General features: G+C 41.3%; 1 protein-coding gene across 1 annotated transcript; it reads left to right on the forward strand.

Moving 5' to 3' along the window:
- The first annotated feature begins 3,976 nt into the window (after positions 1-3,976).
- arsia (arylsulfatase family, member Ia) lies at positions 3,977-6,730 on the forward strand. The gene is made up of 2 exons (XM_069670393.1): positions 3,977-4,290; positions 5,316-6,730. The coding sequence occupies exons 1-2, from the start codon at positions 3,977-3,979 to the stop codon at positions 6,715-6,717; spliced, it is 1,716 nt and encodes a 571-aa protein (XP_069526494.1). The 3' UTR covers positions 6,718-6,730.
- The last annotated feature ends 8,532 nt before the right edge of the window (positions 6,731-15,262 follow it).

A 15,262-nucleotide genomic window follows, 5' to 3' on the forward strand; every position in this document is an offset into this window, starting at 1 on the left:
GTGGAAGGAATGAGGCGATGTGACCCTGTACCAGTTTCTCAAAGCACTTCGTCACCATTGGAGTGAGTGCAACTGGCCGGTAGTCATTGAGACTGGTGATGTGGGGTTTCTTTGGCAGTGCGTCTATGGTAGAGGATTTCAGGCAAGGTGGAACCGTGGACTGGGACAGTGACTGGTTGAAGATTCTGGTGAAGACTCCAGACAGCTGATCCGCTCAGTTCTTCAGTACTACAGGGTGCGCCTCACCTCACTAACCTCCACTGTGAGAGTGGCGCTGCTGTGGGCCGCCGGGTGGTGTATGGTTGCATCTGGTGACTCTGCTTCAAAATTGGCAAAGAAGATCATCTGCAGCACTGCGGTTGGTCCTGCAGTTGGTGAGTTGCTAGACCCCTTCCACACCTGCCTGTCGTTGTTACTATCCAGGTGGTCCTCGATGCTCCTCTTATATTCCAACTTGGCCTTTCTGATGCCTCTCTTCAGGTTGGCCCGGGCCGTGCTGTAGAGAGCCCCATCCCCAGACCTGAAGGCGGTGTTCCTCTTCCTCAGCAGCTGCCAAACCTCCCGATTCATCCAGGGCTTCCGGTTGGGGTAAACCTGGATGTGTCTGTCCACAGTCACAGTGTCTATGCTGTTGTAGGGTATATCGTTTCGGCATTGTCAATACCTGGAGCTTGCATCAACGGAGCCTGGGTCTGTTGAAGTTGGCAATGCCGCTTGGGTTGCGGTGAGTTTTTTTTCACTGAGCGCTTGTGCTTAATTCAAATACTTCGTACTATAACTGGAATTAGAAAGATGCAGGTTTACAAGAATGCTAATAATCTTTTTTTATTATTATTGTTCGGTCATTTTGACATGAGCAGCAGGACGAGATGAAAAACAAATAACTGAAAATAACCTCGGGAAACAAGGTGTCTTTGTTCAACATTTAAGGGTTATTAAAAGCCCCATTCGTTGTGGATTGTAACTTTTGCCATAAACAAGGTCATCACAGCTTTTCTTGGCTAACATTTTATCTCTATTTTGGCGACAGGACAGCTCAAAAGGAGTGTGATGTAAGCTGTAAAGTATTTGAGGGTGGGGGTTAGGGTTCGACCTATTAAGATCTTTTCAGATTTCAGAGCATTACAAGTATGTGGGCTCATGGTTATGTTAATATTTATTTGTGTATGAGTCGGTGTGTGTGAGTTTATGAGTGTTGTTTATGTTCGTGTGGTGGCAGTGGAGCTGTTGTTGTTGAGCAGCCGCAGTTACAGTCATCTCTGACCAACAGAAAACAGACAAGTCACATTTCTGAAGGGACTGCCCAAAGACCTGGAGACTCTTACTTTCCTGGAAACACACATGCAAAACACTGAAACACACACACACACACACACACACACACACACACACACACACACACACACACACACACACACAGATATGTTCAACATCATTATGTTTTTTGAAGGATTTTTGAAAGACCTTCAGTTGCCTGAGCTGCTCCCTCTAGGAAAACTACATAAATAAACAGTGTTTAACCTTCAGGTGCACCTCAATATTTTTTTCTTCTCTCTCGTTCCTGGTCTGACCTGCCTTAAACTCAGAGGCTCTGCTCCTTTGCTGCTGCTGGGCAAACACTCCTGACCACAGCTTCATGCCCTTTATGTGAGACTCAGACTTCCTTTGGCTGCCCCACAACCTCAATGCCCAGATGCCTCTCTGTGACCAATATCAACATTTGCAAGGTGTGCTAGTTTTACCTTCTTGTGTTGACCAACTCCTGACTTTGACAGATCTCATTTTAATGTGGAGGCCATGTTTCACCTCAGTGACCTCGGGTTATTTAACAGACTTGGGTTTTAAACTGAGTCTTTAAAGTGAAAATTATACTACATTTACCACTTTGAATATACAGAAGATGAAAATATTAGTGTTATACATCAATACTTCTGGAATTAGTCTACACAATTTGATCTAAGCACTGGCTCAATTGTACGGTGTGGCACCAGTAATTAAAATTAGCTTCTTTGTTTACCACAATCACACAGCTGCCATTTTCCTCTAACGTCTCACTCAGGGTGGGAAACTCAAATGCCGTTGTGTGCCGTAATGTATCTCTGCTCTGTTCCAGGTTGTTATTTGAATACATTTGGGGAATCCGACTAAACATTATAATTTTTCCAACATCAAAATCTTGAGGGACATCAGGGCATATTTCAAAGTAAACAAGAGTAATTACACTGTCAGACAACACCTAATGTTAGCATTCAACAACTAACTGGCTAACATTGTGTTAGCTAGTAATTAATCCTGTTTTAAGAAGTGCGTTACACTTCCGAATATTAGCTTTCAGCCAATTCCTAACTAACAGTTACATTAGCTAGTAAAGGGCTGAATGCTTAGGTTAGCTAGGCTATTGCCTGAGTAGCTAATGTGTTGTTTTAACTTGAAATATGGCCAGATTTTCTCTATCCATCGTTTTTTCAGTTGTTTACCTATTATCAGGTGATGAAATGATAATGATTTGTCAGATTCTGGATATTTATTTGACTTGCAACCCTGAGAACAGCAGTATGACAAACTTGAGAGTTATGTCACAGTAAAATGGCCGCCGTGTGATTATGGGAAAGTGTAACAGTAAGTGAGACACATGATGAGGCCTTCCCTCAAGAGTTTGGCAGCATGTGTGTTGTGCTCCATGACACCATGATTGTTGAGTCTGTCAGTCTGTATCTTTGGCCTCCTGCCTGACCAATTTTTCACATCATATAGATTGTAAAATGTGGTCAGCCTCGTGGTCAAAATGTCTTGTTTTATGGGAGTGCTGTCACAAAATATCCATGCCAGATTGTAGTGGCACACACACCAAAATGTAGCCCTGGACAAGATAGGATTTTAGGGCAATATGAACCCCTAATGGTGTGTCATCTCACCTCATATACTCTAGCTTCAGCTGTGTCGCTGAAAAATCCTGCTTTACCACCCTTCCTTTTGAAATTAGCATTGGTATATTTTGCACATGAATCATTCTACATTTCATAACTTCCTCAACTCCCAGTCTAAGTGACTCTGCAGCATGATGAAGGACTACAGACAAGTTGCTGTAGCTGAGGCAGTCCTGCTGCTCTCTGTTGACCCGCTGCATGATTTGTAAAGTGGCTCTTTGACGCCTGGTTGGAGATGTTATCAGAGTCGGTGAAGTCTGCTCTGTCTCTCTCCTCAGGTCCGCAGCCCTCATAAAAGAGCAGGAATAATAAGAGAGTGTTTGTGAGTGCAGTGGAGTTAAGAGGGGAAACAGTGTCTGTGACTGTGTCTGCAGGGCCCCACAGCCGGCTCAAGACTCAAATCTCCCCCACACCATGTTTTTCAGAGTGAGGGTCCTTCTGTAGAGTCTCTGTCATCAACTTCAAACCAGGTCAGATGGGAGGGATTTTTTTTCATGCTTTCTAGTAATTTGTGAAGTAGGCACTGGGTCCATTGGAATCAAATTACCATGAAATGGTATGAATGAGGAGGAGGGTGATGTGAGGCTTTGCTTTTTTCATGTTTAAAGCTGCTTTTAGAAATGCAGTCAGCAAATTAAGGTTTTTAAGCAGAATATAACATTTTCGCAAAAATATCTGCAAATACATTTTAAAAATGAACTAATGTGAGACGTTAAGTCACCCATTAACACCTGGAGTTAGTGGAAACATTTCTGTGTGTGTTTTTGTGTGGTAGGGGGCTGATGTTATGATAGCGAGGCAGTAGGGAAAATAGGCGGGGTTAATGAGACCACTAGGGGAGGTGAAATGTTTTCAAGGGAGGCTGAAACATTTGAGAGAGTCAGTAAGGATGAAGGTGTAACTTCTCCAGTAGTGGCACAGACATTTCAGATTGACTTTTTAAAAGGTCAACATCTGATGAGTTTTACTAGTTCTCATCCTCAGCCTCACTGCACAATGGTTTGGTGACATTGTAGTGAATACAGCTGACAGGAAGTGACACAGGAACCATGGCCACGACAGCTCTTACCGGATTCTCTATGATGAGCCTGCTCAGCCTCGGGTACCTGACCTGGGACATGATGAGTCCTAACCAGGTGGAAATCGAGCCTGATCAAACTTTTGTTGACACGTCTCCCGTCCCGCAGCCTCCTCACATCATCTTCATCATGACGGACGATCAGGGATTCAACGACATCGGCTACCACAGCTCTGACATCAGGACACCGGCACTGGATAAACTGGCTGCAGACGGAGTGAAGCTGGAGAATTATTACATCCAGCCCATCTGCACACCATCCCGTAGTCAACTCATCACCGGCAGGTAAAGAGTTTGTCCTCAGACCTGAGGCTGCTTGAATTACTTCCTTTTTCTACTCTTCTCATTAGCTTTTTATTAATGTAAAACACAGATGTATACATCTGCAGGGTAAGCTATAACACTGTAATGAATGGAAAGAAAGGAATAGAAGTAAATAACTGAGATGAAGTACACAGAAATGTATATTTTGGCTATAGTTAAAGGAGAATGATCATTTATTTTGGCTAAATAACTAGTGGTTGAATAAACACTAGCATATGAAGACAGGGTTTTAGTAATGTTTTCATTTACTGTCTCACTTTCTTATTAACATGTTGGTTAAAGCTATAAATAAAAACAAAAGCGTTCTGTGTTCATAACTAAGGATTACATTGTTCATTGTAGATTTTTTTGTTCTATCTTATCAAACTTAAAGATAATATATCAGTAATTATTTTATAAAAAATATATAACATATTTACTATCAAATTAAACAACTTACAGCTTTGCCTTCATGATGCTTCACAGTAGATGGCAGTGGATTACCTCCATAGCATGCAGCATATCTGTCTGCAAACCTAAGATGTGACTTAACAGGAAGTGACTACCCAGAAGGGCCTAAACAAGTGGTGACATCATCAAATGGCAAAAAGGGGAAATAATCATTATGTTACAGAAAGTTTTTCAAAATATAAAACAAAAATGTCAATTCTATTTATTTTTCTTTTTTTCCTAGTTGAGATTCTGCTGAGATGTTAAATAGATAAATGGGTAGAATCCTGTTTTGAATGTATGAGTGTAAAAAAGTTCAAGCATAACTTTAAATGTGACATCAGAGAATCTATATACAGTATAATAAGTGTATTTTCCTTGCTTATTCATATCTATCTCATATAAGTACAACAAATGTTTTTTAAATGCTTCGCTTTTTATACTGAAAAAATGGAGACAACAAACTTTTCTCCCTGCTGTGTTGAGCGTACATGAGGATTAGGGTGAAAATGGGAACAATTGTCTGCCTGACAGTTTCTTAATCATTTGCTCTACAGGTACCAAATCCACACCGGCCTGCAACACTCCATCATCCGGCCTCGCCAGCCCAACTGCCTGCCCTTCGACCAGGTCACCCTCCCGCAGCGACTGCAGGAACTCGGTTACTCCACCCACATGGTCGGCAAGTGGCACCTGGGCTTCTACAAGAAGGAGTGCCTGCCCACTCGCCGGGGCTTTGACACATACTTCGGCTCCTTAACGGGCAGCGTAAACTACTACACCTACGACTCCTGTGACGGTCCAGGGCGATGTGGCTTCGACCTCCACGAGGGGGAGTCGGTTGCCTGGGGTAAGAGGGGCAAATACTCCACCCATCTGTACACGCAGAGAGTCCGCAAGATCCTGGCGACCCACGATCCTCAGTCCCAGCCGCTTTTCATCTTCCTCTCCTTCCAAGCCGTGCACACGCCCCTGCAGTCGCCACGGGAGTACATCTACCCATACCGCGGGCTGGGAAATGTAGCTCGCAGGAAATATGCTGCTATGGTCTCAGCTGTAGACGAGGCAGTTCATAATATAACATACGCTCTTCGCAAGTATGGTTACTACCAGAACAGTGTCATCATCTTCTCTACGGACAACGGTGGTCAGCCTTTGTCTGGCGGCAGCAACTGGCCACTCCGAGGACGTAAAGGCACCTACTGGGAGGGCGGTGTCCGTGGTCTGGGCTTTGTCCACAGTCCTCTATTGAGGAAAAAGAGGAGGGTGAGTAAAGCCTTGGTGCACATAACCGACTGGTACCCCACATTGGTGGGATTGGCAGGTGCCAATGAGTCCATGACGGAGGGGTTGGATGGGTATGATGTTTGGGAAGCCATCAGCGAGGGGAAGGAGTCACCCAGGTTGGAGATCCTCCACAATATTGACCCTCTGTATAACCGTGCACGCAGCGGCTCCTTGCAAAATGGATATGGTATTTGGAATACAGCCGTGCAGGCCTCCATACGAGGCGGAGACTGGAAACTCCTAACAGGTGACCCCGGCTACGGAGACTGGACACCTCCACAGATGCTTCCAGGCTTTCCCGGCAGCTGGTGGAACCTGGAGCGCCACACTACACCCGGGAAATCTGTGTGGCTTTTCAACATCTCTGGAGACCCCTATGAGCGTTTTGACCTGTCCGAGCAGAGACCAGACGTTGTCAAAGAGCTGCTGGCTCGGTTGGTGTACTACAATCGCACTGCGGTGCCAGTAAGGTACCCATCTGAGGACCTACGGGCTGACCCTGACCTGAACGGAGGGGCCTGGGGGCCTTGGGTAGGAGATGAGGAGGAGGACAGCTGGGACAGCATCTACCAAAAAGAGAACAAGGACTGGAAGAAGAAAAAGCTTAAACTGTCCAAAAGCAGGTCGTTTTTCAGGAGACTCAACACAAGGATCATGTCCAACAGGATATAGAAAGGACATACAGTACATTGAAATGGTTTAAAGGAGACTCTCGTGATGGACACGTTTTGAGGGATAGTTCTGTTTTTCAAAGATGTATTTTTGTTGCACAAGGAAGTTAGCTTCTGCAAGGTCCTGTTTCAGTTACAGGTGCAGATGAGGTGTTTGTCTTGTCTCTGTAAGAAGAAATAACGGATTAAAAAGTCCAAGTACGTTTTTATCCATTCTGAATAAAATCTGGGTCTCAATAGTAAATATAATGTGTTGTACTACATGTTTGGTTAGCATACATGGAGACTGTATGCCCAAGAGAGAGAAACATTCAAGATAGGTTTATTCATGAAATCACAATCATTATATATGATATAACAAAGTGACATCATCTGCAAACATTAACTATAATGTATAAAAGTTATGAATAACTCTCTCAGTTTGACTTCACTGTAAGATGTATTTGTCATTCACAGCAACAGTTCTGGACTTCTTCAAATTATTTATTTACGCAATTTCTAACAATGTTTTTAACTTGTTTAGAAATGATCATTTATAAGATCATTTATAAATAAGACTCATAAAAACTCATAATTATGTGAGACCCTTTGAATTTAAATGAGTTTAAGAGTTTAAGACAGTAACATGCACCTGGACATTTCTCCCCACTATGTAAAAGGTTGTTGCAAGATGAATCAGTCAAAAGGATCGACCTTTGTGACTCTTTGGGGGGATGGTCTGTATTTTTATACACTGAGTTTCATTTCATCTCTTGCGGTCATTACGTCTGTCTGTGCATGGTTTAAATTTTCACTTCCATTTTTAAAGTTGCTTGGCAAAATGTTTTCCAAACAAAGGGTTAAAAAATGTTGAAACAGTCACACGAGAGCAAACAGGAACCGGAGATTAAATTTCACGTGTGTGATTTCAACACCAAGGGAAAAAAGATTTCGACCAGTGTGATCTGGAGGAAATAATGTGACTTGTGAAATAACCACAACTTCTCAACTCTGCATTTCAAGTAAAAACAAGACTTCTAACCAGGAGACTGTAGTTTGAGTTTAAGCTCATTAGGGTGTGGCCGATCATTTCTTTATATGGTTTTGTCAGATGAAGAGGTGGATGAAATTAGATCACTGACTACCTAAATTTGAATATATTTACAATACGATACAATACAATAGTTTCACCAATGTACAGTGTTTTATATGAGTTTTAACCCTGTGAATTTACAGTTTGTTTGTTTTTACACGTTTTTCAAATCATTATAAGCACTGTTTTAGTGTACGGCCCAAAAGATGCAAATTTAAAAACAAACGCAACAATGGAAATGCTCTGCAAATAAAAAAGTGCTGCAAAAAGCAGAAACAAATGCATTAACATATGTTCCTTCCTGGATCTTTTCATGGTGTAAAAGGTAAGAATGCTCCACTTAATTTTAACATTGTATCACACCTTCATGAATGCTGTTTAGAGGTCTCGGTTATTTCATGCATCTCTGAGACAGAAGGTTTATTTTTCACATGCTTCTCGGATCAGCATACTTCAGCAGAGTCTGCCAGAATCTTGTTTTTGCGAGAAATGAGACGGTTAACATGTTTCCTGCCTTTAAACCACCTTACCCAACCAACACCCATCTACTGTTTCCTGTCAGTGTCAAGCACAACCTGTGGGCTGAGATTGATCACCATTATTCCAGGCGTTTCAGGAAAGAACAGATCTTTAACGACCATTGAGGTTAGTCCAGTTCCGGATGACAGTGAAGCATGGAGCATGTTCTTCTTCTGGTGATGTTAGCTGGAGTAACGCAGGGTAAAAATCCTCTAAAGACCGCACCATTATAATAATGCCATGTAGTTTATTTACTTCAGCTGATATCTGTGGCTTTTTTTTTTCTAGCTCTTTTTCCGGCTGCTGAGACAAAATGCAATGCAATCCGCAACACTTCCCTGTGCTCCTCTACTGTCGGGGGATCTGTGTACATCCAGTTGATGACCAACGCCAGCGGATATTTGCTGTTGTGTAAGAAACAGCTTCCCACCGGAGTCATAAACGTGTTCTCCCTGAAGAAAGGAAAGGTGATGATACATGGGTCATTTAAAAACAGGACAGAGTTTTTCGTCGACAACGGGACGCTCAAGATCTCAAACGTCGAGAGGAATGATTCGGGCCAATACAGCACAGAAGTGTTTGATCAAAACGGACTCCTCGTGAGAAACATTGATGTTAAACTGGATGTTCAAGGTACGTTGTATAACCATGTAACCTTCCAACTTTGATTGTATTTGTGGAACACATTGAACCAATTTGTGCAATGTAAGGAGAACATATTAAAATGTTAGTTTACAAATATTAATCATACTGTTCTGCAACTTTGTCAGCATTTCCTTGCAAAATACTACAATGTCCAAACTTCCTGTTTAGACATGAACTGACTGTACATGACTTGATCTGATGAAAAGTGCTGAGATAAAGATTGTGTTGGGTACAGAACATGCAACAGGAACAATGACTTTCTGTATTTTTCATGTGTGTGTAGTTATGTGGCTTAAACTTGTGTTTTTTTAGTTGCATATGTAATGCACAAACTTAACACAAAATTTGACAAAAAGTCAAAACCACACGAAACCAAAACTTCAGCTCAATGAAAACTTCACCTCAGCCACCTGTTGGCCACATGTGAAAACCAAAGAAAGGAGGATATATTCCTCTAAACATCCGTCTGGTTGTTGTAAGAACTTCTTTATTGTATAATTTAAGTTGATAAAAAGTGCAGGATGTGTACCTTCTCATCACTTTCTTTTGCATTTATAAACCTTGCTGCTGCAGCTTTACACTACAACAAGCAAGTGCATGCTCATTGGGGATCTGTCATATGATACAGTTTGCTACAATGCTATTGTTGCCACACACACACACACACACACACACACACACACACACACACACACACACACACACACACACATGTATTTAACCAGGAAAAAAGAGCTCTTGAGATTGAGTAAATCTCTAGTCGAGACAGGCAGCAGCACAGTTAACAAAGAGCAGCCATACATTCAAACATAATACAAGATACAAGAGTACAATAGGCTACATGAGGACATAAAATAAGAAGCGAAACCAGCAAACATTGTCAACAATATATCAGGCAGTCCATCGACAGCCAGATGTGATTGCCTTCAAGTTTTGGGTCTCTTTGTCATCTGTTGCAAGTAAAGGGAGCAGCAAACTTAAAATTTGCCCTCCAGTTCAGTTCTGACCTTTGAAACAGACAGTCAGAATCGGTTCCTAGGTTGTAAGTTCCTGTATTCTTCTGTCTGATGGAGGGCGAAATGCTTACATAAACATGTTCAAATGCTGTTCAGGTTGTTGAGATATACAATCACCTTTGTGTCTTCTCCACAGAGAACACTCTGTTCATCTTGATCCTCATCTGTTCTGTGGTTGTTCTGGTGATAGTGGTGATAATTTGCTGCGTGGTATGCAGACTGAGGCGTAATAAGAAGTCAGCTAAAAAGGTGAGAAGATAACGGCAGCTGTTCATTCTATACTACATTATGTTTACAGAAAGGTCAACTCATTTTGTTCTGTTTGATCTGTACAACTGTTTTTGCTTTATTCTGTCTTTTCTGCAGGGTCGGGTAAAAAACAAAAGATAACCTCTTCACTCAAATGAGGACCATTATCACTGAAGGACACTGAATTGTTCGCTGAATGAAACAACAGTAAAAAGGACTTTTGTTTCAACCTGGAGCTGGAAAAGTCTCTCAAGCTTTCCTTTTGTATCTTGCATTAGTGTTGTAAGGGATTCGTGGTGCACTTCATGGTGATCTAAATTTAGTATAACAGCAGCAGCAGGTGTGTAACCAGACATGTGAGGAGTCTGATCAGAAGACAAAGGTGTGTATGACTGTAGTTTTCATTTGCCTGTGGTTTAACAGCAATAAAATTCAACAAAATCTCTTACAAACTTAAGAAAGTACTGAAGTGCTGTGTCAAATACAGGGTTCTCTGTTTTTCTTTTCTTTTTCAATATCAGTTGTGTTTTCGCTGTGACACTCTTAAGTGCTTATGAAAGCTGTATGTTGGTGCATTGAAACTAAAATTAAACTGTAATAAATATCAACAAGCATAATATTTTTTGACTGACTGGACTTTTGCATAATGTGTGGGACGTTGCTAACTAACTAAGATGTTATTATTTCTCTCCTGTTTGAGCTTCTACTGAATAATATTTCAGTCAAAGACTTAAAAGACCAGGAAGTTGCTTGTTTCTACAGATTGTCGCTCTCGCTGCACTTTGCAGTTGATGCTGGAGTTTAGCATTTTGGGTTGTGACGACATCTGCAGGCTGGGTTTATGTTGCACACACACACACACACACACACACACACACACACACACACACACTATGTCCAGTGGTTAAGTAACATTTATTTGTATTCCACCTTAAAGGTAACTTAATGTTTAGTTTTCAGCTCTGTTTTAGGGGGCATTGGTATTTCATAATGCTTGTACTGTTACAGTTACAGAGAGAGTAGTCAAAGGCATTTTTTTAATACCAAAAATATAAACTTTCATGTCTCACACACACACGCACACACGCACACACACAGATCTGTATATGTTCATTTAAAACAGACGGGAATAAAAGAAGAAGCTGTGCGTGCTGCTGTGTGATGACAGTTACGGTTGAAGTTTCTTTCACTTCCTTCACAGCTATGTAATGACCTGACTTCACAATATCTTTCCTGTTACACCGTGTTGAAACTCATTATGTAATCTTTACACACATACTTAGAGAAACTATCTCCAGGCTTCTCTTAAGATGTTTAGTCACAAACATCCTTTAAAGACCACTTCCTCTTAAGCGTGCACATTAGTAGTTTATAGTAGTTTAGACAAATCAAACATGAAATAACTGGTAAAGAACATCAAATGTTAAAATGTATATTCAAAGTTTTACTTGGTGTGTTAAAAAATAAAATCAATAAGTAGAGTATTAGCACTAATGATGATCTGAAAGGGGTCTTGGCTATGTTGACTTTACCTCACACAGGTTGCCCTCAAAGTACATACAATTATCCTATAGAAATTCCAACTGTAGCAACTATTCCACTGTCTGCAGATATTTCCCTCTATTTGGCAAATACAAGTGGATTTAATTAAGATTATGATGATGCCATGTAACATACTAAGAATCATAAGTTGTAAATGTTGATGGTCAGAGGACTGAAGCAACGCTCGGTTAAGTTTCTGATCCAAAACACGTCTCAAAAACTTTAGGAGAATCTTTTCTTGTGATTAAAGCGGTGTAACATTAAATGAAAATGGATTAAAAGCAAAATAATTAAAGTGGTAATCTTGAAGATCTTAGTTTTGTTCTCTTTGGGGGCACCTATGGTGATAAACGGTAATTGCTACATAAAAGATATCCAGACAGTGCTGCATGTGTGACGTCCACGGTTGGCTCCGGTTGTAACTCTTGATTTTCCTCGCTTTCCTTTTTAGACAGTTTGTCTTTATCTGAGCGTCAAATTAGTTTCTTTTTCTTTGGATTTTCACTTATTTTTGAAGTTGTATCTGTAGTCATCCATCTTTTCTTTGTTTGTTCAGCCATAGTAGATTACTGTTTACTCGCAACACTTGCAGAGAGCGGAAAAGCAGCCGCTTAGCTCCGCCTACCCTCTCTGGCAGACCAGCCACTGCTGGCTGATGGAAAATGTGTCACTTACTGTGCTGCTTGGGATTTTTTGCGTGAAAGTTGCCACAGACACCCAGTCTGTAACACTGCTAATGCAAAGGCTTTCATCAGTGGGCCATAGGCTCCATCAGTATTGTGTTACCTAACTTGGCGATAGAAAGTGACTTAACAGACATTTATTTACATGAAAATCTTCAAGATTATGACTTTACTATGACTTTTGTTCAGTTTCTTAGCATTCTACTTGCAGTCATTGCTGCTTCTCTTGTCGAGTACAAAGAAAGCAAGTTTCCTTGTAGTCTTTTTAGGTTAGTTGGATACAGTGCAGTGATAGTGTGTATTTGCCTGATAACACAACAACATGGCTGCAACTAGTATAACTACTAAGTACTTATGAGAAGATATCACCCAGCTGTTGTTTAGGGGCCTATCAGTGTACACCTCTGTACTATTTTAAGAGTTTTCACGCCTGCTTATCTGCAGCTGATAAGAGACGACATTTCAGGCTGTTCTGTCGAAGATGTGCATGTTTGTTTTTGTGTGAAGAAGAAAAGCTGCTGACTGATCACCAGAGGCTGAACCTTGAGGAGACATGGACGCCGTGTTTGGACTGATGCTGCTGATGCTCCGACTCTCTCATGGTGAGAGGTTTAATGTCTTAATTTGACACATTTTATGCAGCTATGGGATCAAGTTTATACAAAACGTTTGACCTCATGTTCAGTGCTGTGTTACTTAGTCTTAGGGGAAACAAATGAATTCATTAAATAAATGTGATAAGTATAATAGTTTTCTCATCTTTGATCTTTAATTGACTCCCGTGGATACTTTCAGGTGTGGAAACCTTCTGTGATGGCAGACAGGATGGAGCTCAGTGTTATGGAGCTCTGGGAGGAACCGTGGTCCTTAATCTGATGGACAGCGCCTCAGAAATATACAAATACCAATGGTTGAATAAAACAACAGTGATACTCAATGGGAGAAAGAACAAGATTGTGTACAATCTGTTTGAAAACAGGTCCTCATTTACTCCCAGTGATGGAACATTTAGGATCAATAACCTGTGTACGACTGATGAGGGTGAATATGCTCTTGAAGTCTTTGATTCACATGGATACAAATCAGTGCATCGGACCCAACAGTTTACCATTCAAGGTAAATAACTTCATGTCGAGTTCTTAACAACTGTATTTTTGTGCTTTTTGTATGATCAAAAGTAACCTGAGTGGGTCTCCTTCAGCTCCTGTGTCCTCTGTCCAGCTGGTCTCTGAGTGTCTGTCCCACGGAGAGAAGAGGGTCTCCTGCTCCTCTGAGGGAGGGGACAGTCCTCAGTACAGCTGGACTCTGGATGGACACACGCTGTCAGACACTCAGCTCCTCTCTGGAAGTAATGACACCAACAACATCACTCTGAATGAAGACGTGTCAGGACGACTGGTCTGCTCAGTCAGGAATCACATCAGCAGGATATCTGTCTGCGGTGAGTGAATGTCCATGGTCTGTATACTCGATACAGGCTGCAGGTTGTCAATTATTCCTGAGATTTGAACACGGATGGAGAAGTTCCTCCAATTACAACATAACCATAAGGCATTTAATAATTTCTTTTAACCTCTTTTGAGCCTATAAAGCGCAACAAGAGAAAAGTGAAGAGTAAACATTGAGTGTATTCCTTCCGTGCCTCATCCTCTGAACACATAAATGGTGCATGTAACACACAAACTCCAATAAGTACACTGCCCCTCTGAACTTACTGAAACTGTGGATCAAATAAGCTACCATTTTAAATCCCACTTGCTATTCAACTGGCTCATTCGGGCTGCGGCCGACAGTAAGCATGAGCTGTATTTCTTCCTAAAAATCCAGGCTGGTTAGCTAGCTAGTCTTGCTATGTCAGCTGTACGTTGCTGACTTTTAATCTTGCTAGTGTAAGATGAGATTTGTTTTGTGAAAGTTTATGTTGTAGATTTCCTTTTCTTAGGTAATTAAGATAATTTACATAATTTAATTTAAGGGTATATTTACATGGTATCCTGTTCCTCTTAATTTGAACGGTAACTATTGGACATGGTGCACTCTGCCTGTAAGGGTTACTGATAATTAAGATTGGCGGAGTGATATTTGTTGACAGTTGTGCTGAGTGTTCAGTTTTCCTACGGGCTGGTCGGTCATAAAAGGCATACCATGAAACACAGCAGAAGTTTCCCCGTGCTCTTGCTTTACTCACATCCCGAAGGTGTCTTTAATTAAATATATACATTTTATAGTTTACGCTGAGCAACCCAGTGTGATATCAAATCTTACCAGCGTTACACTAGCATACTGTTAGCTTTCTCGCTAATAGCTTAGCCAAAGCACTCTTGCTGGAGCTGTGCTGCAGACTAGTATATGTACCGTTGTCACGTTGTAGGTAAGACCCATTCTAGTTACTGGAGTTGTAAACAACGTTAACATTGCATTATAACCTTATGGGATGGGGGTATTTTCAGGTATTAGTCAAACCCTTGTTAAAAACATGGCAAGGTTTAACTACACTTTGATTGCCAAACTCATGAAAACATAACCTAGGGTCTATTTTGCAATTGATCATGTTATAAATACGATAATACCCTTTGAGGTGAACTCCACTAAAGCAACCGTCCTTCAGTTCTTGCCCGCACATTGTCCATTAATTCCTGATAATGGAAACCTCGTCCGGCATTACATCAGTCACCGATCTGTTTCTTTCCTACAGTCTTCATATACATCAACTGCACCTTACCCAATGGGACGTACATACCTCAGTGGGCGATCAAAGCCAGCACCAGCCTGTGTACTGAGCCAACAATGACCCTAAACAGGATTAATACTGACGGTAAG

The sequence above is a fragment of the Semicossyphus pulcher genome, unplaced genomic scaffold (genome assembly GCF_022749685.1).
Source record: "Semicossyphus pulcher isolate SPU_LCO1_2020_fin unplaced genomic scaffold, fSemPul1.0.p SCAF_2, whole genome shotgun sequence".
NCBI lineage: Eukaryota > Metazoa > Chordata > Actinopteri > Labriformes > Labridae > Semicossyphus > Semicossyphus pulcher.